Genomic DNA, 26,549 nt, shown 5'->3' on the forward strand with positions numbered 1-26,549 from the left:
TTATTTCTATGGTGATTGAAGGTCACATTTCATATTTTAAAACAAGCAAAGAGCGTGAAAGTTCACCTACTTTTGATGTAACTATAATATAACTCATAGAAATAGATTCAAAAGTATGTAATGATGGCACAAATAAATATAAATGCACTAGAAAATACATGAAGGAAATTGTGTCTGTGTTCAACCAAGTGAGGTTTTAGGTACTTCTGATACACTAAGCATTTACAATGCCCTTTTAAACAGCAAAGCTGGTCCAGGAGTATTTAGCAGAATCTAACTTATTGTTGGGTTGTCACAGATAGCAAGTACAGATAAGCAGAATCAGTCATAACAAGCAGGGATTACTTACAGACTCTGAAGATTACATACTTATTCAAATGAAATCAAATCTGATTTATCTCAGGAAGTTTTAAATCTTGATTATTTTTCCTGACTGGAGACCAAGCTTCATATGAGTAAGAAATGTGGGTCTGTACCCAATATTTAAGAGTGTTCATTAATTTCTTGATGATTACAAGTGAAAGAGCAGTCAGAAAGTAATATTTTTAGTGGGATATAGTCCACATGTCCTCCTGACAGTCCAGATACACAGTCCAGAAATGTTTGGAGCAGTCTTCCAAAATAAAGCACTTTGCTTCCAAACATTATGCCATTTAGTTTTCCACATTTGTAACTTCAGTCATTCCTCAATGTCCTGTTTTTCATCAAACTGATAGGCTGTACAACAGCTAGAAGTAGCAAGCTGCTTCTCTTTTCTTCATGAGCAATGTGCCTGTTCCTTCCCCCTTGGCTAATTGTTGCTAATGTAAGGTTGACTGCAATTTCTCTTTGGACAAAACTCACAGTTTGAAATATGTTTTTACAACTTCTTATGAGCTCCACATGCAAGAGGCATTCCAGCCTGCTGGCTACCACAGACACATTAGCTCTACTACTACTACACCCTGAAAAGCACATATATCCAGTATATCAGACATTGGTGACCATAATTGCCATTAATTACCTTGTGCCTTTCACTGGATTGTTGTTGCATGGTTCCCAACGACCAGATCCTTCCACACTTGACTCAATGTAGTACCCAACCAGCTCCTTGGCATCTGGGGGCTCTGTCCAAGTGACAACAACTGAAGTATCTGTATTCCTAGTTGGCATAATACGGCCAGGAGCTTTGGGAATATCTGTGGGAAAGAAGCAGAGATAAATTAGTGACCTGCCAGTTAAAACTCACAAATAAAATATGCATGAAATTCTATTATCGATCATACTGGCATGAGGTTCTTCACTTCTGTATTGCCTAGGATTGAGTGTATTTCCTTAAAATCATGTTTAGTTTATCCCCTTGTGCTGAATATCTACACCAGAGATGTGATTTGGAGCTTTCTAAAAGAGCAAATGCAGTAGGGGCACATTGAAGATCTTGTGCAGCCCACAGGATAAGCCAGAAACTAAAGCTCCTGCTAAGTACCATGTTTTTTAAGAAGAGACATTTTACTCTTCTTAAAAAATGTATTTTATGCACAACCAAATGCTCTGAGAAGTCAATATGAAGTGAACAGAGACCATTTGGGAATTGGATTGAAATCTGCATTGCTGTTTGGAAACAAATTGGTAATGTAGGTGTAGCTACTGATGACTTACAGTATTGAACATCTTGACTTCTCTTCCAGTGAAAATAGTCTCTGCTTTCATGTAAGTATTAAATTCTTCTCTTTTGTTTAATTTGGCAAACAAGGAAGGTTAGACTCTGCTGATATCTGGGCTTATTTTCAATAAAGACTCTAAGTAAAACAAAACATTTTTGTACTTCCTTGAGTTTTCATTTTCTTTTGCTATTTGCAGTCTTTTCAGTTCTTGGCATCATTATTTGCAGCTTAATTTCCTCGGTTTGCATCTGCCACTTGACTACATTAAAGGTTGAACAACCCAAACAAAAATTATTTTAGCTAAAGGGAATAAATCCCTGACTGCTTTTCATACTTGAATTATTGTCTGGGCAGCTACCTGCACGCAGACAAAACAATGGCATGACAAGCTGAGAAGAATGGATGTAATTTAGCACACAGGACCAGACTCTTACCGAGTTTGTCATCCACCACGGTGGCCCCAGTTGCCTCCGAGGGCTCACCGATCCCGGCCGAGTTGCAGCAGCGAACGCGGAAACAGTAGGATTTGCCTTCAGACAAATCAAAAACTGCAAAGCGAGGGGACTTCACAGGGATCTCAGTGTTCACCCTTTGCCATTCCTCTGTGCCAGCAACACACTGCAGCCAAACCCAGAAACCACCCTTAGAACAGAAGTACCTGAAGGCTGAGCGTCTCACACAGCAAGGCTTTTTCCCTGGACCACTGAACCCATGTCTGCTGTGGAGAATAGGGAGGCACATCCCTTCTTTGGGCCCTTCCACAGAATGAACATATTTCAAAGCTCATGAATCTGCCAGATGTTTACTTACTCCAGAAAACATGCCTAGGAGTTTACTGGTTTCCATATACCACTGCAAGGAAGTGATGTTAACTGCACCCAGTCTAGACCACTTTCAAAATGAGTTTTGCAGATATTCAGCATTATACCAAGAGCAAGATCCTAACATTACCACTTTGCTTCTAGATGCTCTTGTGGCACTCTTAGTGTTTTTGGGCTGGCTTTTGGAATTAGTCATGATTTGACCCTCATTTTCCAGAAAAAAAATAACATTTGCAATTAAGTTGTGAATTGCTTTTGCTCTGTGGCTAGAAATTCTACATGCCATGATCACTTTAACCACCAATACTAGTGAGTAATTTTTTGCTTTGATTTACATTAAGTATAATTTCAAGTAATGGTTCTGATCTCTGAGGGATTTAAATTCTCATCTGACTATGTGACATTAGTGCTGAGTATTCAGCATGCAATCAGTTATTAAAAAGCTTTCTTATATGGAAACTCAAAATTCATATATTCATCCTCTCTAAGGCTGTTGCTAAGTGAAACTCAGTTATTTAGACCAGATTTTGTATGAGAGATGGAAAACAGATAATGGGAAGATATTTATGTCTCCCTTGATGACACCTCTAGACTGATAGGAAAAAACATTGATAAAATAGTTTATGAACTGAGTAGAAAGGGTGATGGTGTGAAGAATTTTCTAGGCAAGCAGCCATGCAAAAACACCTCAGGAAAGCAGAATACTGAAATTAAAACTGATTCTGTTCTAGGACAGAAAATAAATTTTGTGATCTTTGTTGAATTGGTGGAGCAAATGGAAAGTTAATGCAGAGGATAAACATGAAAAGGCAGCTGGAATAAAAAGTGCTGTTGACAAGAAACTCTTGCAAAATGCCTCCATCCAAAATGTTAACAATCTGTCCTACCAGACAAGCTTCATTTATAGAAATTTTTTATATATATATATATATGTATATGAGATGCATATACATAAAAATAAATATGTATTATATATCTATATTTCTCTTAATATATATATAAGCATGTGACTTTGCTCTGTGCTTTCACATCACAGAAGAAGTTTTTTTCCGCTCTTCTCCAGGTAGGTCAATGACACAATTTAAGAAGAATATTGCTGGGTGTGACACATTCTTCGTCTATTTTCCTATTTCCCATCTTTCTTTTATTCCTACTTTATCTTAATTTACAGTTTGACTTGATGAACTCCTAATCCTTGCCCTAATTTGCAAGTCTCAGACAGAAATGAAAGTTAACCAGAGGTCCAGAAGAAATGACAATACAAACACGAAATATTGCCACAGCATGATTCTGATGTTGTGCTATTTTACCTTTTCCACAAAGTACATGATACCCTCATGGCCCCGCTGTCCAGGAGGTTTCCAGCTAAGCACAACATAGTTCTTGGTGGCCTCAATAACCTGGAGGTCTGTGGGGGGACCAGGAACAACACCCTCTGAAGGACAGGGAAGGATAAGAAAGGGAACTTGGATTTAATTCTTCCTTTTTTGTATTAGAATTAGCATCACAATTAAAAAAATAGGAGTATCAGTGTACCTCATCACTTAATTTTTTTTTTAATGTAGAATTAAAAGTCTTCTAAATATTTGGTTTAAATTTTCTTCTTTTAATTCTAAGCAAGATTTCATTAGGTCCTGAATAATGAAACTTCACCTCAAAATCCAAGTTGTTGAGTTATTCACGGTCAAGTGACTCTCAGAACAACAAACTTTGGGTGTGTGCCAAAGTCCACTGAACTCACTCAGAGTTTTCCTAATTACTCAAGCAGCTTCACATTAGACATTTGTAGGCAAAAGGGCTGTGTTTACCTGCAGGTTCTTCCTCAGTCACAATAATCTGTCCAGTCCAAGGAGCAGAAGGGTGACCTGGAACAAATGTCAGAGACAGCACAATGAGAGTAATGAGAAAACTGACTCTTTTGTGGTTCAAAACTAACAAACAAAAGTTCAAAAACTAACTAACAATTGCAAGATCCCCATGAGCTCCACTAGTGGTTAATGTTGTGGCTGTTGCTCATGTAGCTTGAATACTGAGAGCAGCTCAGCACTCAACATAGCCAGAAAACTTAATCCACTGAATCATCTGTTCCTTCCTGAAGTCTCCTAGGTGACAAGCAGAGGTATTTGGTTCACTCAGCTCATCACTTTCAGAGAATTAATTTCAGCTTTATTTTCCATCCTCTATTTCTCTGGTTTAACAGCTCACTTATTAAAGGAGTAGCTGAACTCCTGCAAGGCTGCATCTTGTCTCTTTTTAACCACTTTCTCTCACATTGCCAGCTTCTAAATCATGGGTCACAGTCACAAACAGCAACAGCTCAGCTTGACTCAGCATGTCCACTTGATAAATTTGGGTGTCTGTCTGAGTAACCAGTATGTTATCACCCTACTGCTGTTATGCAGCTTTCAACCAGGTCAGTGCACTTTCAGAGATATTTTTTGCAAATGCTGTTCTTTGTCTCCACAGTGTTCACCTCACATTGGCTGACCCATTTTGGAGATGGAAGAAGAGAGGGAGCACATGGGGAGAAAAGATTATGAGGGATAGGAGGAGGAGATATAACAGGAATAGGCCACCAAACCAGACTTCACCTCCTATGACAGCTTCCATGCTGCCCATTGAGAAGACCCCTCCCTCCTCCCCAGGCTTAAGGTTTCACATGTCTGACTGAGTGAAATGTTTCTTGGCAGTGCCAAATCTCCTTCCTCTGGCCCTTTGTTTTATCTTGAATGGAAACCTAGATCATCTGGCTGCAGCACTATACCCAGTAGCTCATACAAACTGGGACCGTGGGAGCACTGCAGCCTTGCATACAATACCCCTTCACATTGGACCATTTTGAATTGTAAAACTTCAGAAACATGTACAAATAGATTCTGAATAGAAGGAGAAATTTATTTCAGGCATATGATTATGCCATATGTGTAGAGAGGTGGGTTTGGAAGCAAAATGTCTGAGACATTGTGAGGCAGAAACACCCTTGAGTTGTAAAATGCTAGCCCTAAAGCAGAGAGCTTGGGATCTGTTGGGCTGTCCTGGTGCTGTTCTGATGTCATTGCAAGGCTGGCATTGTCACATGAGCACAGAGTCAGCCACCCTTGTCTGTGACTCAGAGAGAGACTATTCACAGGATCTGTTCAGCTACTTTGTTGGCTGAACGAATGCAAGTCTCTTTGGCAATTAAACTTTTTCCCCCTTCCTGCAAGTTTGGAGCATAACACTGCAGTGAGCCAAAGCCATTTCAGCAGATAGAACACTTGGTGCAAAGAGCACTGAGATGATTTCTTCTTGGCAAAGCCGTCTCCAAAAAATATTTTGGCTTTGCATTGCTCCCTCTAGTGGGATTTTGAAGGCTTCTGAGTCGATAGTCATACTTTTTCTTTTAAAAGGAGTTGTGACTTCTTAAACCTCTCATGCAACCTGTAAAAGCACATCTTACTTCTAAGCCTGGCTCTGTCTGCAGGATCCAGAGCAGCCACAGGCTCTGATACCCGGGATGGCAGGCTGACTCCAGCTTTGTTCACTGCTCGGACTCGGAAGATATAGGAACGGCCTTCAATCAGACCAGTGACAGGAAAACGAGCAAACTTCACGGGATTCTCATTGCACTGGGTCCAGTGGGAGGTGCCAACCTCGCACCTGGAAAACACAAACAGCAAGAGCCGTGCTGGGAAGGGAAAAACATGAACTCAGGGCACCCACACGCCTTTGCAGCTTCTCCAGCTGCTTGTGTTCGTTCTGGTCTGCACCAGTTTCCTCACAGAGCTCTGCACTGGTGACACCAAAGCAGCTGCACCAAGGCGGCAGGCTGAGCTACCAGCTGGGCATGCACTAAATCCCTCACAGCTGCACCCCTCTGTCCTGACCTGGAAAAGGGATGAGAGCAGACTCACTTCACTGTTCAAACCCTCCAAAGTATGCTTAGGGAGTGTCAGCTTCAGCTTACTTGAAGGGACAGGAATTATGGATCCCTTGCAGCTGTCAGAAGGACACTACTTCATCGTGCCAGCACAATGCTGCACTGGACATCCCACAAGATGCTGGGCTTCATGGAGTGCAGAGACCCTCACAGTGGGTTCTGGGACCCCCAGAGTGAGTTCTGAGCTGTGAATGGGGTCAAAGTCAGGCACTCAGTCAGGCCCTGCTTCAGAAACCAGACCTGGGACTGCCAAGGGAGCCTGTGGTGTGCTGGCTGCTGTCCCTACAATGACAGGACCCAGCATGGTGCTGCTGTCCCACAGCAGTGAAGCCTCACACATATCAGGATGCTGCTTTATGGCAGAAGGAAGATATAACCAGCAGCCACAGCTCAGGGAGGCAGGAGAAGCTTGTGGTGATGGCTTCCCTGTATCCAGCAACATGGTCAACAGAAACATGACCTTTCAGCTTGGAAGAAACTATCTGGTGAGATATCTGCCAAAGAGAAGGTTACAGTTCCTGCCCAAATTTCTTGGTACATGTAAGAACCTCTCCTGAGAAATGTTACCATCCTGCTCAGGGTGGTTTTGTGGTTCTTGTGTCTGCTTGGGGTAAGGGATGCCCAAGCTTTGCTTCTACCATTAGCACAGACCTGTCCTGCTGGCTCAAGCCACCTCTCAACTCCACAGGGCAATTAGAGGACACCCTGGCTGAATATTTGGGTCCCTAAATGCCATCAGTGGAATCCAACACTGGAGAGCAGTAACATAGCTTTGAATTTGGGAGCAAATGCAGAATAAATGAGGTGAACACAACAGAAAAAGCCAAATGCCATTTCTCTTGCAGTTACTCTCAGTGCTGGCATCCCTCAATAGCCTAGTTTTAAAATGAGATAATAGTATTCAGAGTCTAGTCCTGTCTTTTGCATAGGATTTTTCAATTAATGTTAAGATCCATAGCTTAGATCTAACAGAGCATAGTTACAGCAGTGACTGGCCCTCAAAAGCTATCAAAACAGTAAAGTTATATTTGAATGTTAGATTTATTTCAGAAAGCAACACCCTTTTTTTACAGATATATACTTTATGTATATTCAAAGGCATAATATAATGGCATATTTCATATATATATATCTATATGTTTGTGTGTTTTTTACAGGCATTTGAATAAGCCCAGAGGAACCTCATATGATAGACTCTATTACTGAAATTCAAACAAATATTACCAGCACTGAAAATCACTGCAAGTCTCAAAATACTGACTTAATTTCTTAAATCACAGGCTTCTAGGATCCTGCCACTGTGTGTAACCCATAGAGGTTTCCTATTTTTAAAAATCATTTCCATGAAGCTTGTGAATCTAAGAGCTGGAATAACAACAGCATTTGGGAAAGAAGTCCAAGTCCCTTTGAGATAATGCTTTGCTTTCTGGTACATAGTACTATTGGGAGAGAAGCAAGAGAGCCCTGGTATTGAAGGAGCCACAGCTGCAAGAGCTACAAGCACTACAAAATCCTGAGGGCTCAATCCTTAGAGGAAGCAGCAAGGGCTGAGCTGTGCAGATCTCTCAGAATCCTTTCTCTGCAATTAAATGAAGCAAGATGTGATTATTTCCACAAAAATTAGATCAGGCCAAGCCAATCCAAAACAACAATAACAAAAAAATCAATTTTCTTCTGACCAGCAACAAGAACGAAAATAATAAATGATTCTTTTCTCTCATGAACGTGCCTTTAGTTTTTTGAGTTGGAATGAGCAGCAAAACTAATTCTCCAGTCCAGCACACTCACTGACCTGTCAATGAAATATCCAAGGATGGGGTTTCCTCCATCAACAGCAGGTTGCTTCCAGGAGACAATGACATAATCTTTGTTGGCATCTAAGCACTGCACATCCAGTGGTGCACCAGGGGCTCCAGGGATTTCAGCATCAGCATCTATGAGGATGGAGAAATATGTTTGCAAATGTGAGCTGCAGTTCTTTCACAATTATTAATCTTTAAGAACAAAATTGTGTTCTTACCAGCTTCAGAAAATTATTTGGTTTTATATTGCTAGTGTTTTTCTAGGTTTTTTTGGCTTTTCTTTGCAACATTAACAAATGTGTTATATGTTACAGCATACTGTAAATGTAATTCACATAGACATTTTAAATAGAATTAGTATTCTGGTTAGGGAGCTGTGAGAGACACTGTTGAACTAAACACTTGGCAGCCAGGAAATAGTTGAATCAAAAGTATTCACCCACTGGATATAACAATACTGAATTAAATATCTCCACTCATAGTCCTTCATTGTTTGATTTTTGGTTGGCTATGAACTGCAAAGGTACCAAAACCTTTTGAACTTTAATTATATCACATTATCACTGTGGAATAGAACCTTCATAAGGATAAGCATATTGCTCCTTTCAAGTGCTTACCACAAATGCTGGTGTCAAAGGGCCTTGACTTTATCTAAAGCTTTGAAAAATAGAGCATAGTGCTGGGCACTGGGGAATTTTTACTGTTTACAAAGAGTCTAATTTGTGAGATGGTGCAATTTTCATGTAGGGAAAAATAACCTTTGCCAGAAGATTCTGTGAAAGACTTTCAAATAAGAGATGTTGTTTCTCTGCAGAATAACATCAGTTTGTACAATTGTGAGCTACTTCAAATTAAGACCTAAGGTGTATATACCTAAATTTAAAAAATTTTGCTAATAAATACTATTCATACATTCCATATAAACCTGAGTTCTCAGAAAGGTTTAATGTTTTGAGGCATTACAGGTTTTTGTTTTACAACATACAGTAATCCAAATTTTTTATGATTTCAACTTTCACGGAAAAAAATGTCTTATTAGAGTATTTAATATGTTTCATTAATAAAACAGTAGTCTTCCAAGAGGAAAAAAAATATCACACAGAGGTTTTGAAGCTCCACCTAAGTTGCCAAGTCCAGGTTCTAATTACAGGTAACTTGATGCATTGTTAAAAATGGTAACATACAGAATAAACCATCCAGTTAACATCACATAATACTAAGAATATTAACAGCAATGACAATATGTCTTCAGTGATCTCTTTATGAAAGGTTTAAATTTCCCATATTTACCACTTGACAGAACATGAGACAACAGTTTCTTTCCAAGACAGACTGGGAAACAGCTGGGAGAACCAGCATGGCTGATCAGCCTCCAGGAGGGTAGGATTTCATCCCTGATGGCTTGCTGATCTGTAGCCATGGCAGAGGAGCCACACATGCTCTGGAAGCCCATCTGAACATGTAACATTATGAGCTTCCCTTCCATTGACACACTGATTTCTGTGTGTGACACAAAAAGACAACTGCCCCAGCTTAAATACCACAGCTGTCATTTAAAGCAAATTTGCCTACAGTTTAGGAGGAACAATGAAGAATACAGTAGCCAACCAAGATTGTGGGGACCATTTAAATAGGATTGTAGATAGAATTTGGTAAACACACCACTGACTAGGAAGATACCAGAGGTGGTGGGTTCAGTCAGGTCACACCTGTGTTGCCAGAAGATGTGATAGGATTGAGGGTGATGATTTGTTTATATGGCAGCACAACGTAAAAAAAAAAAAATAAAGAAAGACAAGTCCTATTTCTTGTCACAAAAGCTCATTTCAATAGGCTCGTTGTTCAGTTGATGAAAACATCTGCTTCAGCTGTATTTTCTGGGCAGGTTGTTATCTTACACAGTTCTGCTGGACATGGAAATGAGGAACCATTCTGGGCATAGTCTCAGAGCCAAGAATTTCCAGAGCGTTTTGAATTAGGATTACACACTTCAGCTGCTTTTAGCAGCTGGAACAGATATAGAATCAGCCCACAACATGATAGCCATGCTGCTTTTAAACAAATAATTCTCAATGGATGTTCAATGAAGTTTTTGATGATACAAGCAAACAACACTCACAAAAATGCATTTGAATTCTATTCTTCACTGCATTACTTCACAGAATCACATGGTGGTTGAGATTGGCAGACAGATCCAAATATTGCCTAGTTTAGCCCCTGGCTCAAAGCAGAGTCAGCCAGAGCTGGTTGCCCAAGGCCATGTCAAATCAGGTTTTGGGTGTCTCCAAGGATTAGGATTCCACAGCCTGTCTGGGTAACCTGTTCCAGTGTCTTCTTTACTCCCCTCCATCAGGCACACATGGGTAAACTCCTCCTATGATCTCTCTTTTCCAGGCTGAACAGTCCCAGCTTTCTCAGCCTTTCCAAATGGTCCAAGCTGTAAATCACCTTCACATCCCTTCAGTGAGCCCATGTCTCTTTTGTATGGGGGTTCCCAGAACTGGATCTAGCATTCCAGATGAGCCCCACCAGTGCTGAGTAGATGGCAAGGATCACCTCAGCCTGCTGGCAGTGCTTTACCTAATGCAGCCTAGGATGCCACTGTCTTTGTGACAAGGGCACATTGGCCCACCAGGATCCTTCCTGAAAAGCAGCTCTCCAGACAGACACCAGCCTATTCTGCTGCATGAGATTATCCTTCTCCAGGTGCAGATCTTTGCATTTCTGTTTCACTGTATTTTTTCCTGCAGTGTGCGTTAGAGAGAACCTCTCAAACTACACAGAAAATCTTGATAAAAATAGTGCATTTTAGCTAGCAGTGGGATGATTACAAAAGAGCATTTGTAACTTATTATGTGCATTTTTCCTCCTGATGACTGATGTTCAGCACTCTGAAAATAGTACCCTAAATTTCCTCAGAATGTCAGTGGAGTTTAAAAGTCTTCAGGCTCATGACACCAAACCCTGACACATGCATGGATTTTTTTCCAGAGATAACAACTGGAATGTCCATTGCTAAATTGTATTAATAGAAAATTATTATTCTATTGTCATGGGGGGTGGGGTGGGGTGGGGCCGAAACACCTCAAATACCTGAGACTGATTTTGCCATCCCATTTTCCTCAGCTCTGTAGTGGGTTTTGTGCACAAGACAATATCCTACCTCGAACAAAGACATAACCACTGTACTCTTCATAGTACTCTCCCATCGCCACTCGAAGCGTGTAAAGACCTTCATCTTCCTTGTTTGCATGAGTCAGGGTTAAAGAAGCTCGCTCCCCACTCCACTGCATCTGGACCCATTTGGATGGTGTAATAAGAACACCTAGGAATTAGAGAATTTCACGATGAGAACCAGCAGGATCTACTAGGAATAGGTTCTGAATACAGAGAATATATTGGGATAGATTGGAAATACAAGAGAGACCACTCTTATTAGAAAATTTTGTCTTTGAAAACAGTCATAAATAACATCTAATTCTGCTCTTATGATAAGTTTGATTTCAAAGCATTACTTCAGAAAGCAATAGCTTTTTATCAGCTGTTACAGAGCACTGTGCAACTACTTAAAACATATCTTGGTGTATAAATAAATAAATAGCAAAAGCTATATGAGCACTATAAATGGGACACATAGGTGTTGGCTCTGATAAAAATGTTTCTAATTTAAATTATTTTTAAGAAATAAAGAATTCCTAGGAGACATTTTCACAGTGTTTTGCCAGTTTTCTGTGATTTTATATCCAAATGCTAAATTATGAAACAATTCTAGTTGAAAAAGAGAAAATAGTATCATTGGAAAGCCTGAGAAAGTGATGACCAAATCATAATGTTAACATAAGCTGAAATAAGCAAATATTTACATGGAAGAAGTTTATATTTGTTCTTGTCATGCATTCTCACCATTTCTGTACCACTCAATGTCTGGTTTGAAGCGCTTGATATCGGGATTGATGACAACTGTGCAGCCCAGACTCATTGTCTCGCCTTCTCTCCCAAAGGCTACATCAAACTTGTCAACAAAGCTGATTTCAAACCTGGAAGCATAGCCATGAGGGGTAACAGCAACTGCATAAGAGAAAAAAAAAGTCTGGTTTTCTTTCCTTCTGTGACAAGAGTAGGAAGAAAAAGTACTCAGTGATTATGAATACAGTCCCAGGTAAAGTTCAAGGTATAAATAGGAACAATATGTATATTAAGTCATCATCTTCAGAGGTAATTGCAGTGTTGGATAATCCAAGTCCTTTCTATTGAGAATCAACTATTTCTTCACTCATACAACTCTAGTTTTACAGCTAGTTCATTTCAGCAGGGAGAGGCTTCTTCAGAATTTAATTTCAGAATTTTCAAAATTCCTAATCCAGTGTTTTATCATAAGGTTTGTTTTATAACTTAAAAATGAACTTACATGGTTCTTCTCTTTCCCAGTTTTGATTCTCTCTATCTCAGAGCAGTCATATGTCCACTTAGCCTTTGTTTTTGCAAGCTAATAAGCCTTTGTGGGAGCCACTGTTAATATAAAAGGGGCTCTCCAATCCCCCAGGCATTGAGGTAGCCTGTTTCTGTTCTTGTTCCTGAATTTACCTTTTCAAATGCAGTGTGTCCCAGGTGATGCAGTTTACCAGACAGAATATCCTAAGAGCCTTTCACTTGTACTGTACATACACGGCAGAGGGGCTTCCATGGCTGTTTTGAAAACAGCTCAGCTGATAAAAACTAAGGTCACTTTACTTTTACTCAACTAGCCTACACTGATAACTTTCCCTCTTCCTGTGATCAATGAATGTATGCAAATTGCAATCTTTCTTTCCCATAAAAAAGTGATAGATCCCGAATTTTATTGGAAATATATGGAAGTCTCATCTGTCAAACATTTCATGGGGTACCCAGGGCACCTTCACCCACATGGCATATCTGGGTGGATTGTCTTATCATCATGGAAGCATGGATGCCATATTGTTAAAATGTGAGGTTCTCAGATAAAACAAACAACAATTTTTACCTTGATATATCCCCAAATAGTCTAATTGGGTTCTGGATATTTAATCTTTCCTATGCCTTTTCTGTGCATTTTCACATAAGCAGCAGACAATAATTAAGTCACTTACTCTATGTAGGCACATACTTCCCCATGCCACGTTTGACATATTGCAAAAGAGGAAGTGGTTCTCTCTTTGACAGATTCTACTTCATAGTGAAGTGCAATATTAACAGGATGTTTCTTATATAATCCAACAGACCTAGAAGGCAGTGCCATTTTCCCCCCACTAGTGAGGCTAACACCATCCAAAATTGTAGAGATCCAACACCCTTGTAAATCAGACCTGCTTCTTTTTAAAATAATGTTACTAAATATTCCACTTAATCATGTGTCATGATGTCACAACTATAAATGGAAGTGTCAAAGAAACATATTGCAACTTACATGGAGAGAGGGAAAGATTTCTAGCATGCAAAAGACTTGCGTCAATTTCTCCTTTGTACCCTACACAGAAAAAGACAAACTGGTCACCGTCTCCAAAAGGTAAAGGCTCTGTGAGCCACAAAACCAAAGCTGGTAATGTGCATCTTAACCAAAAAAACCAAACCAAACCAAACCAAACCAAACCAAACCAAACCAAACCAAACCAAACCAAACCAAAAACAAAAACAAAACAAAAAAAAAAAACCAAAACCTTGAAGGAAATTTCTTGCAACCTACTCTTTACCACGAGGGAAGCATAAACTGAAACTTCTCCTTTAACGTTCATAGCAGAGGCATGATACTGGGCAGTGTCATCAAATTCACATCTGAAATCATAGAAATGATTAGCCAGAGCACCCATTTACTCCTTGGCATAGCCATAATCTAAATATTAATAATCTTAAACTCCTCTGGTGTTTTAGATTAAGCAGACGCTCAGAAATCTGGGTAAAATCTGTAAAGTAAGAGCTTGGGAGACAGACACACTGGACATTGGATCTATTGTAGCCATTAAGTGTTTCTCAATGTTAAACCCCAAAGTTTGAAATAAATGTCTATTTTCAAATACCACTTACCAATTTGAAATTTGGAATACAGCATAATTAGGAAAAACTATCTGATAATATTCATCACTAATATACTGTCTTCTATGAAGAGATGCCTAAAATAGAACTTGTAGGAATGGTAGGTTTCATAAAATATTTTCAAAGGGCACCTGCCAGTAAAAAAATTGTCAAACCCAGGTTGTTGATTAAGTCTCATGTTTTCAATTGTTTTAATGCAAAGTGAGTGTAAAAGTTTCCCACTTGGAGGATGAGTACTGAAGTGAGGATATCTCAGTTCTGTTCCTCATTTCAGTAAGAATTGTGAACTTTTCTATATTTGAAAGACAGGTAACTTACACATTTTTACATTTTTAACTATACTCATCAAGCAGACAAATGCAAAAAGTAATCATAGATGTCTCACATTTCTGACTTAGCCATAGATAGAATATTGAGATAAATAATTCAGATAACTCAGGTAAATTGCATGTCCTCTACTGAGGTAAACCAGAACTGCTTCAGCATTTAGTAGACAACATTTACCACAGCTGATATCGCTGATATCACCTGACTTGATATGTCTTACATCCCCAAGAGGTATGTTCACACTTTGCAGGTCTCATTCTATAGCAACATTTCATCTTTAGCTGTCTGTTAAATTATTTAACACTTCCTTACTCAGTAATCTCCAGGGAGTGCAGCCCATATCGACTCTGAATGATATACTTGCCAGGGTGAGCCTGTACATCAATGGGCACATTATTCTTGTACCTATGGAAAAGCAAAGAAGCAGTATGTCACAAAGAGAAGTCATTCTACACTTTAAAAGGCCAAGTGCTTGATATTTGAAGTAGAACATCAGTTCCTGCCTGTTTCTCCTAGATAAACTGTAGTCTAACTCCCTGGGAAGACATGACATATTTTTGGAAGTGTAACCTTTATCTTTTTCTCTTTTTCTCTTTGACCCAGGTAGATTTTATTCTCAAATTAAAAGAAGAAAATAAGTGAGTGGGATGAAAATCAGTTCATATTACTGTGAACTTCATGTTGCTCTTTGTAAAAGAAAGGAGAAGTCACATGAGAAACATCTCAGAGTTTTGTAAATGACAAATTAAAATTTTGTAGACGCCTTACGTACTAGCTATCATAAACATTTTGTTTGGTTTGCATATTTGACCTACTTTAAAAACATTTATAAACACAAAAAATATCAGGTAGGAGGATAACTTTTTGTTTACTTGCAACTTAACAGGGTTAGATTGGAATGAGTGTTTTCTGGCACTGGTGTATCTTCAGGTAGGAAAGGTTTACTGTTCAAAATTCCCAGTTGTCCTGATTTGAAGGAATGAATGAACCAGTGCTGATCAGTGGTGAGCTGGTACTGCTAATTTCAGAATTTATACAAACAGCTTGAGACTCTCATAGGGGAAGAATGGTGGTGCATGATAAATTCTTCCTCTTCAATTGTTGCATAAAATGTTGCTCATTCTGGACAATACATAGTGTAACCAAGTAAATGTTTGACTGAATCCTGTCTTAAGCAGGCATTGGAAATATGTAAAAGAATGGCAGTAGAAGTCTAATAAGTGAATTGCACCGTGAATTGTATTCAGTACATTTGGAATTGATTTGAGGTCCATAAAGAAAAAATGTTTCCTAAGAGAGTGTCCTACTTTACATAGCTTTCCCTGTTCTTCATAAGGTGTATACATATAAAGTGAAATGATAAAGAATAACACATAAAAGTATCTTCATCTTTTACTCTGATGTAGCTTAAATGAATCTTTCTTCTCACAACAGATAACCAGACAAAGAAGTTTGCTTCTTCATTTCAGATTTTATATTTTAAACCTTTCATGATTTTCGGTCAGGAAAAGGAACTGGTCTGGTGTCAATGGCTTGCCCCACTTCACCAAACAAATCAGTAATGAATGGTTTTATTTTCACCAAGAATATTATCAGCTGAAAATATCTCAAGAAGAAGTTGGATCCACAATAAATCTGAAAGCTGTATTCAGCACTATCAGCATTGTACAATAAAGAATAGTTCCCTGACTACAAATATTTGGGCATAGTAATACACTGAGAGTTTTCCAAGCCCTTAAATCAGTAAGGACCATAAACCCTAACACTTTTTATCATCATATCCCTCTCAGCAAAATGTCTCTGAAAAGGGACTCAATGCAGGGCAGTGCTCTCTATTCAGCACATCAATCATTTGCAGAGATGTCTGACCCCATTACTCTATTTCCCTGGCTTAGGCAAGGAATAACATGTGAGTCCAGCAAGAGCAATACATTCACCACCACTCTTCATCCCATCCGTGAGCTGGTGCACCCCAGACTGAACTGCCTGGGAACATCAGGGCATCTTTTTATTACATCTAATGTGTCAAATATTTTAGAATCTAGAATAATGCCATCAGTTATTAATATTTTCCAGGGAACATGAAATCCTGTAAACAGGACTTAACTCCATAGCACCTTTACATTTTCTCCAAAGGGCTGGGTAACTCTTGGATCCTGTGGCAGCAAAGTTGTTTGGTAGCATGGGGTGCTGTGCAGAAACAAGCTTTTACTGGGTCATACCAGCAGCAAGAAGACTTTCACTTCTTCTGTCTTCATAATCAGGTTAGTAAAAAGTAATTTATTCAATTTTTGCTTATTTATATTAATCTACAGAAAGAATAGGATTTATGTTAGAAGGACTACTTGTTATTTCTGGAAATGCAAATTCCAGAGTAGCCAAGTCATTAGCTAATGTGGGACTGCAACCTCCCACTGTCATTAGCCACTGATAGTTTATGCTTTCTCCTGCTGGTTTCAAATGTCCTGGGTTTTCCATGTGCTTTTTTTTCCCAGGGGAGTCAGAACAGCTGCTTGAGGCAGGTTTTCTTTAGAGAAAGTTCATAAAGCTTCATAGTTTTTCAGGCACAGCATGAAAAGGTCTTCATTGCTTATACAAAGAATGACTGTTTGCAATACTCTACTGACATTTTGTTAGAAAAGCTGAATGAAAGCTGACAGATCCAGGTCAGCACTGTTCTATATCTTAGAGCAAAGACACCTGCTGAAAAGGATGTGATCTCTTTTTTTTTTTTTTTTTCCATTAGTAGCCTGTGGCAAACTGAAATCCCTTTGGAACTCAGATGTACAGTAAAATGATGTATTAATTTCCACCATCCACATTTAGCACTTAGATGAAAGGCTAAATTCACAGTGAGAACAAAGACAGACAGCTGAAGGCTCAGTTTAACCATGTCAGGTTTTGGGGATAAGGTGAATCAACCAAAGTGAAAATGACCCAGCTCTTGAATTCTTGGGTAGGATTCAGGTTGCAGAGCTGGATTACAGCCATGAGCATAGCTGGCCACTGCTTGTATCAAGCTGAGACCAGATCTGAAGGGTTTGTCTGGAATGCTCTCCAGGTGGAATGTGAACACTTGTTACCCTTACAGGACAGGAAAACTGTGTCCATGCAGAGCTTGGCTGTCAGAGTCCCAGGAGAGAGACCAGTGACTTTGTGGACTCAGCTATTAATATACCTCTTAGCAGCAACTTTTGACAAGCCCTGAGATTATGATTTTTAAAACCTAAATAAATGCAGTCCCTTAAGCAATGCAAGTAGCAAATTGCAACATATGATTATTACATAAAATTATGATAAAGTAATGTTTCCCTTCCAAGTCAGCATATTCTGTGATTCTGTAAAACTTTCCAATAATTCCAAAGCTTTCATCTTATTTGGATGGTTCCAGATGTACCTGAAGTCACTGACTTCAAACACTGACAATGTGTCTGCTATAAGCACATCATTACTGAGATTTCACAGCATCATCAATGGATTGCTATTACATGGAGATTCAGCACTATAATTGCTCAGCTGCCAAAAAGTTTGCTCTTGACCAAAGCCTGCTTTAATGCTTCAGAGACATTAGTGTCATTTGTAGGACTAAACTCAACTGTTTGGAAAACACTATCAAAGATAGTATGATAAATTAAACTGATATTTTTCCTTAATCATCAACAGAAGGAATATATTTGATGTCTCTACCAAATAAAACAAAAGTCTGTGCAATCCTAGTGCTGTCACACAAATATTTTAAATATTATTGCATTAATTTACTATAATAATTATATAATTATTTGTGTTGTTGTTATTATTATTACTTCATTTTAATATTTTGCTCTTTTTCTGCACAAAGTGACTTGAGAGGTGTTTGACAGGCCTGCCATCAGCAACTGATTATTTTTTTTAAATTAAATAATATCTTTCCAGAAAAATTACTCTATTTGCTGAGATTACTTCAGATTCTGATTAAGTGGTGACTTTCAGTGCCAGGGACACAAACTTACCATGTAACACGGGGTTCAGGCCAGCCAGCCACGGAACAATTAAATCTAACATTTTCCTTTTCCCAGATAGTGTGGGAACGAGGCTCAATAATAAACTCAGGAGCATGCAACAGTTTATCTTGATTCAACTTTTTATGGAATGCTTGAGTCTCTTCTAGCTGGAAAAGAAACATTTTATTATACACTTGATTATAGCATTAATTAAAACTGCAAATTAATACCAAACAAACAAGAAAAACCCAAAATCCCCCAAAAACAAAAACAAACCAACCAACCAAACAATCCCAAACCCTGCAATTTTTATTCTAATGTCCAGACAGACACACTTAATGTAGTTATCTCACTTTGACACAGAAAACAAAATTTTCATTTTCCAGAAGTTCTTCTTCCAAAATAACTAGATTTGATTTTACAGGGCTTTTCCCCTCAAAACTATTCTAAGTGAATAATTTTCCACATTTAATTACTTATTTATTATTTTAAATACAGAGTGGAAGGTGAAATAGGTCTGAAACTCAGATGTCTCCTGTACTTGTGCTGTAATGCAAGGCTCTCTATGCCTATATCATCTCTGACAGAATTACTTTCAAACCTTTCCTCCTGATGGGATCTTTCATCCTCCCAAGGTTACAGGTTCAACTACTTGACCATCCACAGAGCTGGAAAAGACTCCAAATAAGGTATAAATCTGGATTTCTGCAAACTAAACTATTTATTTTCTGCCCTAACTTTCACATATATGGAGAATTACAGGTCCCTGTATTTGGACTATTAAAAAAGGACTTTTATAAACTGGGCAATAGCAATTTTCCTTACAATGGTTTCTCAGTCCTGGACAGGTTCTATTTGTCCTCAACATTCTCCAAACAGTGACTGCTCATTATCATAGGCCCAACAGACTGCAACACAATTAAATAACTGCCCCTTACTGTCACTGATAATACTCTAGACTGATATTGTCATTAAATTGACTGATGTTAAATTTGTGACCTTTTATAACTCTCAGATCCTGAGGTACTTCTACTTAGCCAGGCATTCCTCATTCACTTGTTCTTTTCCTTCTGTGTGTAGTGATTTCCTTTGGTTGTTATCAAATTTCACCCTCACTTACTTATGAGCAAAATACATACATATATCTATATCTAATATATCTATCTATATCTATATCTATCTATATCTATATCTATATCTATATCTATATCTATATCTATATCTATATCTATATCTATATCTATATCTATATCTATATCTATATCTATATCTATTTATATCTAATATATATCTATATAATATATATCTATATCATATATCTATAGCAAATATCTATATCATATATCTATATCTATCTATATCTCCTGGTGCCTGCCTTGGGCACAGTGCTTCTCTCCTTATCCATTTGCTACCTGGATAACAATAAAAATAACAATAACATTAAATAACAATTAAAAATACTTAGGTATATTACTACCATTATTGTGATTGCCCATGGAGTAAATGAGAGCCCTGGTGTGCTCAGCACTTTGCAAACCCCAAACAAAAAAAGACTAATTTTCTTTTCCAGCTGAAGCATTAATTTCTACTTTTTTACCGTTTTCTTCATGGCTACACGTTCAGCAGACTCCCGGATTGCCACTTTCCTGGATTTTTTTTCATGATGCTCCTCTTCAGAAGTTGTCTTGGCCACTTTTTTGACACTAACTCCTTCCCCCGTGGCAAAAAGGTTCCTCTTGGCAACATATGCAGCACTTTCTTTAATTCTCTCTTCTTCAGTGTCTGTGATACCACTGAGATTCACTTCTCTGAAAGAATTTTTAAAAAGCAGAGTCCCATTGGAAAATGCTGAGAACATGTTCATTTATACTTGCTAATGGCCAAATTAGCCATTACAGTGGCCAACACCCTTCTGCTACTGCACTCTCATATGTATTTAAAGCAGAAACATGGAAGGGATTCTGCAGAAAGACTAAATATTTCACTATTGAAAGTCATGGCCATTTTCAGGGCCTCTCCCTCTAAATGTGCCACACACATTTTTAGTTTAAACATTATCCTTCTGTGGCTTTTTACCTTCATCACTATAAAGATGAGTGTAAGGCATAACCACAGATCTCCAGGTATTAACTTAGAGCTGCAATGTTTGTAATAACACTGCCAAAAGGGCAAGAGATAATTGTAGCTGTATAACAATGTCCTCATTTGTGATTTATAAATCCCTCCCAATATAAATGTAGTTCTCTTCATTCATAGAAAATTCCATCCTATATTGCTTTCAGGAAGATAACTGGATTTCCTTGGAGCCTTCTCTTCAGGCTTTATACAGAGGTGAGACACACAGAGCTCTCAGTGGGTGCAATCCTGTTTCCACACTCACATGTGGATGTACCATTAAAAACATACTGTTTTGGCACTGTCAGGGCATTGCAGCTGCTGTAGTGCTGATACACAATGAGAGTTCCTTGACTTAAGAAGCAGTAATAGCCTCCTGCTGAATTTAGTTACTTTAAGGGAACATTAGCTAGCACACTGAAAACACATTATGTTTGAGTTCTCAAGTGCCATCTTGCAAGCACTATAGAAACATCACCTCTGTTTCTAGACTGCACTCAAGCACACCCTCTCTTTTATCATAAAAAACTTACTGCTACAAAGCAAAAAATAGAAGGAAGAAATTTTTTTTCTGTTTTCTTTAAGATTGCCAATATTATGCCTTTGATAGCACATCTCAATACTCAAAAAAATTGAATTTTAGCTCAGAATTAAGTGTCCAGCCCCTTATCTATGAAGTCAATTTAGTGAGATGCAAGGCAGTCAAGCAATGGAATTGTGCTGTAAACTTAATTACATTTAACAACTGCCAAGACTAAAAATCTTACTTAACAGCATAGAGCTTTGACCACCCTCAAACTCAGCTTCCTGTGTTTCAGTCTGCTGAAGAGGATGATCTTTAAGAAATCAGTGGAACAAAATATTCCCTCCACTTAGGCACATCAGTTGTCCCCACAAATATCACCTGAAGCTGAGATAGATGGAAGAAATTTTTAAAAATCAATATAATTAATATGAATATAGCAATCTACATTCATTTTAAATGAATCCATGGCATTTTTCTTCAAAGACAAACTGATACTATTTCCTCCTTAACTACAGTAGTTAAGAACTCAGCAACTTCACAGTATGAATTGGTTTCTCAAGGCATTAAGTATCTTTTGGGAGCTGATGAATATCCTCTGACTAAAATAGAACTCATCCTAGTCATTTGCAGTTGTAATCCCCAGATACTTTTGATCAACACTATTAAATATTTAGATTCTCTAATAATTTCTCCCTGTATAATCTTCCCAGATCAAAGGGAATCATGTTCCCTGAAATGACTAATGCACCAAACTGGCAAACCATGCCATTTAAGAGTTGGTTTTACAGTCAAGTCTCAAGGGTTCCAGTAGAAAACTGTTTTCAAACAGATACAACCAGATCCAACCCCAAATGGCACAGGCTAAATATAATATTAAGGACATCTGCCATCTACAGCCCTTTGGCATAGGCTTATTAGTGACTGCAAATAGTTCCATGATCCACATTCAGCAACTTCAGCACTTATGGCATTAATCAACCCCTGGGTGTTTTACTGTCTAAAATACTATGTGGCTGTGCACAATTTGCTCTTGCAAGGATTAGCCCAGGTGTTTAAAAGGAGCAGTTGCAAGGTGAATAATCTGAGCAAAGTATTTTTTCTATAGCAGAACCTGAGGGTTCAGAAGTAGAACTAAATAATGGAAATGGTGACACACTGCTGAAGGTCACCCAGCTCCAACAAACCCACAGAGAGATGACCTTTATAAATAACTATTCCTTTTAACAGCTCTCTGCCCATGGGAAACAACACATCAATTTCACTGGGGAATTTGGGAATGACATGTAGCATGCACATGGCTCAATGGGCTTCAGCTGTTATCTTTCAAACAAAAATAAATATCTGAGAGGAATGTGGCATGCAACTTCCACAGTCTTGGCACGTGGTCATGAGCATGATGCCAACAGTGAAAAGCCTAAACCAGACACCATTTCATGCCATGTTGAGTTGAGCACTCAACAGTCATCATATGCTCTAACTAACAAAATTATTATTTTTCTAAAAGTCCCAAAACAAAATTAAAACTTTTTGGATCATTTCAGTGGCAGAAAAGCACACAGAGATTTCTGAATTGCCATAAGCAAAAAGATTGACAAAAAAATCCCCCCAAAAAAACAAACAAAACCCCCCCCCCCCAAAACCCAAACAACAATGATGTAAGAATCTGACAGTACCTTTTAACCTAGGATGCCAAATAGGACCACAAAATATTTTAGAGACACAAATAAATGAAGCTACACACCATCACATTGGGTTAGATATTACTGTATGCATTAAAAAATAAAATAAATGAAATTATTTCTTACTATTTGTTAACATGATGTACTAAGATCACAGAGGCCTGTAAAAAAGCTAAGTACTAATCAACAGTTGTGTTTTTGTGTGCCCAATACAATACATTTTACTTGTGTAGACTCAAGATGCAATAAAAAGGGAGAATATTTGTGCTTGAGACCATGAGAGACAGATGATGGTGAGCTGCAAATCTGCTACATAAGTATAAACACTGGCTGAGATGCAAAAGTAGTGAGAAGCCTTGAGAATACATTATCTCAAGTTTTGCATGAGACTGTCACATTTTTTATGTGTTTCTATCGCAGAAGATATAGATGAAACTTCAAAGCAATTTTTTTTAAAAGGCAGGAGTGTGTTATTCAATGTTGGTTGGATCAAAGAGCAGAGAAACCAAAACAGGAATGTACAAAGGGTGAGAAAAATACTCCGAGATAGTGGGAGGGAGTTAATAAAAAACAAAACTACTGTTGTCATCACAAAAGCATCACAAATGCTCAAAAGGCCCAGAGCAATCACATCCTCCACTGACAAGCTGGAACTCAGTTCATGTGAAACCACAAGTTTAGATACAAAGCAGAAGTGCCATTGGATGTTGATTAAGAAAAGCACTGGCTCCTAGAAACAACTTGGAATTGTCCCTTGAAAAATGCTGTGTTGCAGGGGAAAGGCAAGTTGAAGGAAGGCTTCTGTTCAGCTGGAGGTGGGCAAGAAATTCTTTCCTGGCCTCTAAGCAGGAACCAGTTTTCCACACTACACCCCAGTATGTATTAATGTGAACAAGTGACTATGCTGGAACTGCTGGAGACTCCTACTAAAATCACTATGCCATACCCCAAAAAGGGCAGGGGAGCCTCTTTGCTGATGTTGGTTCTGGCTTCCACATAAAGTTCACATTCAGCTTTACTGAGAACACTGCTGCAGTAAGATGTATTACATCAGTAGCAACCATGCAGTAAATACCACCAACAAGTGAGATCAGTAGGAATCATTACAATGGATTTGAGAAAGCATTTGGTTTTATTCCAGGTTTTCTGTGTGCCAGGACAAGACATTAGCACGTTGTTTCATTGTTTCTATGTTTAATGCTTGGTAAGAGATATTTGATTACAGAACAAGTCTTCAAACCAAAAGAATAAGCTAAATAATGTGGACAACATGCTTGTCAGGTTCCCAAGAGGCAGGGTTCTAATTATATTTTCATTTCATAGAAAGTGGCCCTGACGATGATGTGTTCAAAACAAAGTCCAGACATGCAGGTTCATTTGTCCTGGCTCTGGATGAACAATGTCCAGTTTTCTGCCAGTCAATTGACTTCTCTTTGTCTTTTTATCACTCATGTGAAGTGCAAACTATCACCATAAGATCCACGAGTGTAAAGGCAGATTAATGGATTTGTTATTTTATAAGTTGTTAATAAAATGTCAGAAATAAGATACCAAACAAAATAAAAATGAACATACCGTCCTGTGAATATGGGCACTGAGTAGTCTAAGGCTTCATTCTCTTTGTCCTCTGATATCAAACTCTGTTTTGCTCTCTTTGCTTTGGGACTCATCTTGTAGGATTGATCTTCTATCATTAAGTTGGAATTTTTCAGTCTGAAATAAAAATTATACTGTTAAAATCAGGAAAAAAAGTTGTTAAGAAGTACTCAAAAATACAATTAAAGTACTAAAATTTTTTTGCTCTCTTGTTTTGTAATCAAGAATTTATAATTTTTAATAGCCATAGTATCAGAGTTATTAAACACATAACTAAGTGTAATTTTGACAATCTCATCATTACAAACATACCACTTATGCCCCTTGATGTTAAATCGAAATAGATAAACAATACACCTGGTAACAATGTACTTGTTTTTTTGGTTTGGGACTTGGGGAGATCATTTAAGTCTCTCTACAGAATCTGTAGGGCACTGCATTGCTCAGAAATCAGTGTTGCCATTCCCACTGCTCTCCCATACCACTCCAGCCCTTTGGAAGATAAGAGCTGAGTGAAGCAGCACCATTTAACATAGCACAGATAAATGGAGGATGACTGAAAAGGAAGAAGAGCTCCCCCCCATCCTCACCAGCCTGGGAGGGATTCTGAAGAGCATGAAGCATATTTGAGGCAATCACTTTAGGTTAATTTTTTAAATAATTACAAATTGGGTAAACGAAGCTCCCAACACCTGGTCCTCATTTGCTAAAGCAACACATTTCTAGTTCCCATATCTATGGAATATGCAGATTATTTGTCAGCCTTTTATAAATCCCCAAAGTGTCTAATTCACCTGTCCTGCAACATCACCACAGAAAATCACCTGTGACTGCGTCTGGTCTGGGGATTTGTCTACACAGGATGAGCTCCCTGCTTACATGTGCAGATACAGGAGCAGGATGGTGGTTTCTCAGCAGGGCTTGTTAGCCCTGACATGTGCCTCTGTCAGGGATAACCTGCTTCCCACACCCTGGATAGCTTACACTGGTGTCTCCACACAGCACCCTGTACACATATATCAAAACCCATGCTAACACTGGGCCCCTGGGAATGTTACACATGCATAATGCAATATAATACTGTATCCTTGGGCTAATGTTTTCCTTAGGCTGTATCCCTGCAAAAGTACCACCACCAACACACAAAGAGTGCTTAGTTTCCAAAATATATACCAGCTATCTATCCACTGAGACTGTGTGTGAGATAACACAGGTCCACTTTCATTCTCCCATCTTTCCTTCCTTCACTTCTTTGTGTCCATCTCTTTGCCCAGGCTGCATTCTCTCCCTACCCAGTTCCTGTTAAATCAGTTTCCCATTCTCTACCTCTCTTTCTGTCTTTCTTAATGGTGCACATCACCAAGCCCACAGCACTGCTGCCAAGGGATGCTCAGTTCAGGGGGTAACAGCAGCTGTGCACTGCTTCTCCCTCCTTCCTTCTCCCCTGTAACTGGTCTGCACACAACAGAAGGCACAGCCAGTGAGGGACTGAGGCACATACTGCAGGGCTGGGGCCAAGGGTTTTCCATGTCAGGCACCACAGAGTCAGCCAGGGCACACACCACATCTACAGGAGAGAGATGCTGTGGGATCCAGGTTTTGACACCTGGCACTGCTCAGGACTGCCAGGCACAAAAGAGGCAGATCCAGCTTTAGGGACAGAAGTCCAAGCAGAAAACACATGGGAACTGTCCAGGCAGAGTAAAATAAAAAGGAAGAGACACATTGAAATGGGGTGTGCATGGCTTTACTCCTGGGTTGGACAATGATGTGGAGCAATCACTATGGCAAGCCACAAATGCACTGGGATAACTCATCAAATAAGTGATGAGAAACATCAAAGGCAAGCTATTTTCATTATTTTTCTTAATTGAACTAGAGTCTGTAAGGAGCTGCAGGTCTTTACTTAGCAGGTGACTTTTATTCCTGTCCTATTTAAAAATGGGTCAAACCTGGAATTTTGTCTCTGACAGCCATTAGATTTCCTCAGAGCTTTAGGCTGAACCTGTTAAGAGGCCATTTGATTCCTGATTGTTTCTAGATCAAGAAGGATCACAGTACCAATTGAACTTAAGTCAAAATGTCTAGAAGTT

At 38.7% G+C, this 26,549-nt stretch overlaps 1 protein-coding gene across 4 annotated transcripts in view; it reads right to left on the reverse strand.

The window, feature by feature from the left end:
- The window catches only part of MYOM1 (myomesin 1), a 75,487-nt gene that overhangs the window by 38,745 nt on the left and 10,193 nt on the right, over window positions 1–26,549 (reverse strand). For all 4 annotated transcript variants that reach the window (XM_056485369.1, XM_056485368.1, XM_056485370.1 and 1 more), the window contains exons 3-16: window positions 24,436–24,573; window positions 20,138–20,348; window positions 18,550–18,707; window positions 14,873–14,965; window positions 13,887–13,975; window positions 13,611–13,670; window positions 12,089–12,253; window positions 11,349–11,510; window positions 8,176–8,317; window positions 5,904–6,103; window positions 4,273–4,329; window positions 3,775–3,899; window positions 2,078–2,261; window positions 1,004–1,178 (exon numbers count right to left, since the gene is read on the reverse strand). In XM_056485369.1, the coding sequence (XP_056341344.1) occupies window positions 1,004–1,178; window positions 2,078–2,261; window positions 3,775–3,899; window positions 4,273–4,329; window positions 5,904–6,103; window positions 8,176–8,317; window positions 11,349–11,510; window positions 12,089–12,253; window positions 13,611–13,670; window positions 13,887–13,975; window positions 14,873–14,965; window positions 18,550–18,707; window positions 20,138–20,348; window positions 24,436–24,573 (1,959 nt within the window). The remainder of the gene's footprint in view (window positions 1–1,003; window positions 1,179–2,077; window positions 2,262–3,774; window positions 3,900–4,272; window positions 4,330–5,903; window positions 6,104–8,175; window positions 8,318–11,348; window positions 11,511–12,088; window positions 12,254–13,610; window positions 13,671–13,886; window positions 13,976–14,872; window positions 14,966–18,549; window positions 18,708–20,137; window positions 20,349–24,435; window positions 24,574–26,549) is intronic.

Source organism: Oenanthe melanoleuca, chromosome 2 (genome assembly GCF_029582105.1).
Source record: "Oenanthe melanoleuca isolate GR-GAL-2019-014 chromosome 2, OMel1.0, whole genome shotgun sequence".
Lineage (NCBI taxonomy): Eukaryota > Metazoa > Chordata > Aves > Passeriformes > Muscicapidae > Oenanthe > Oenanthe melanoleuca.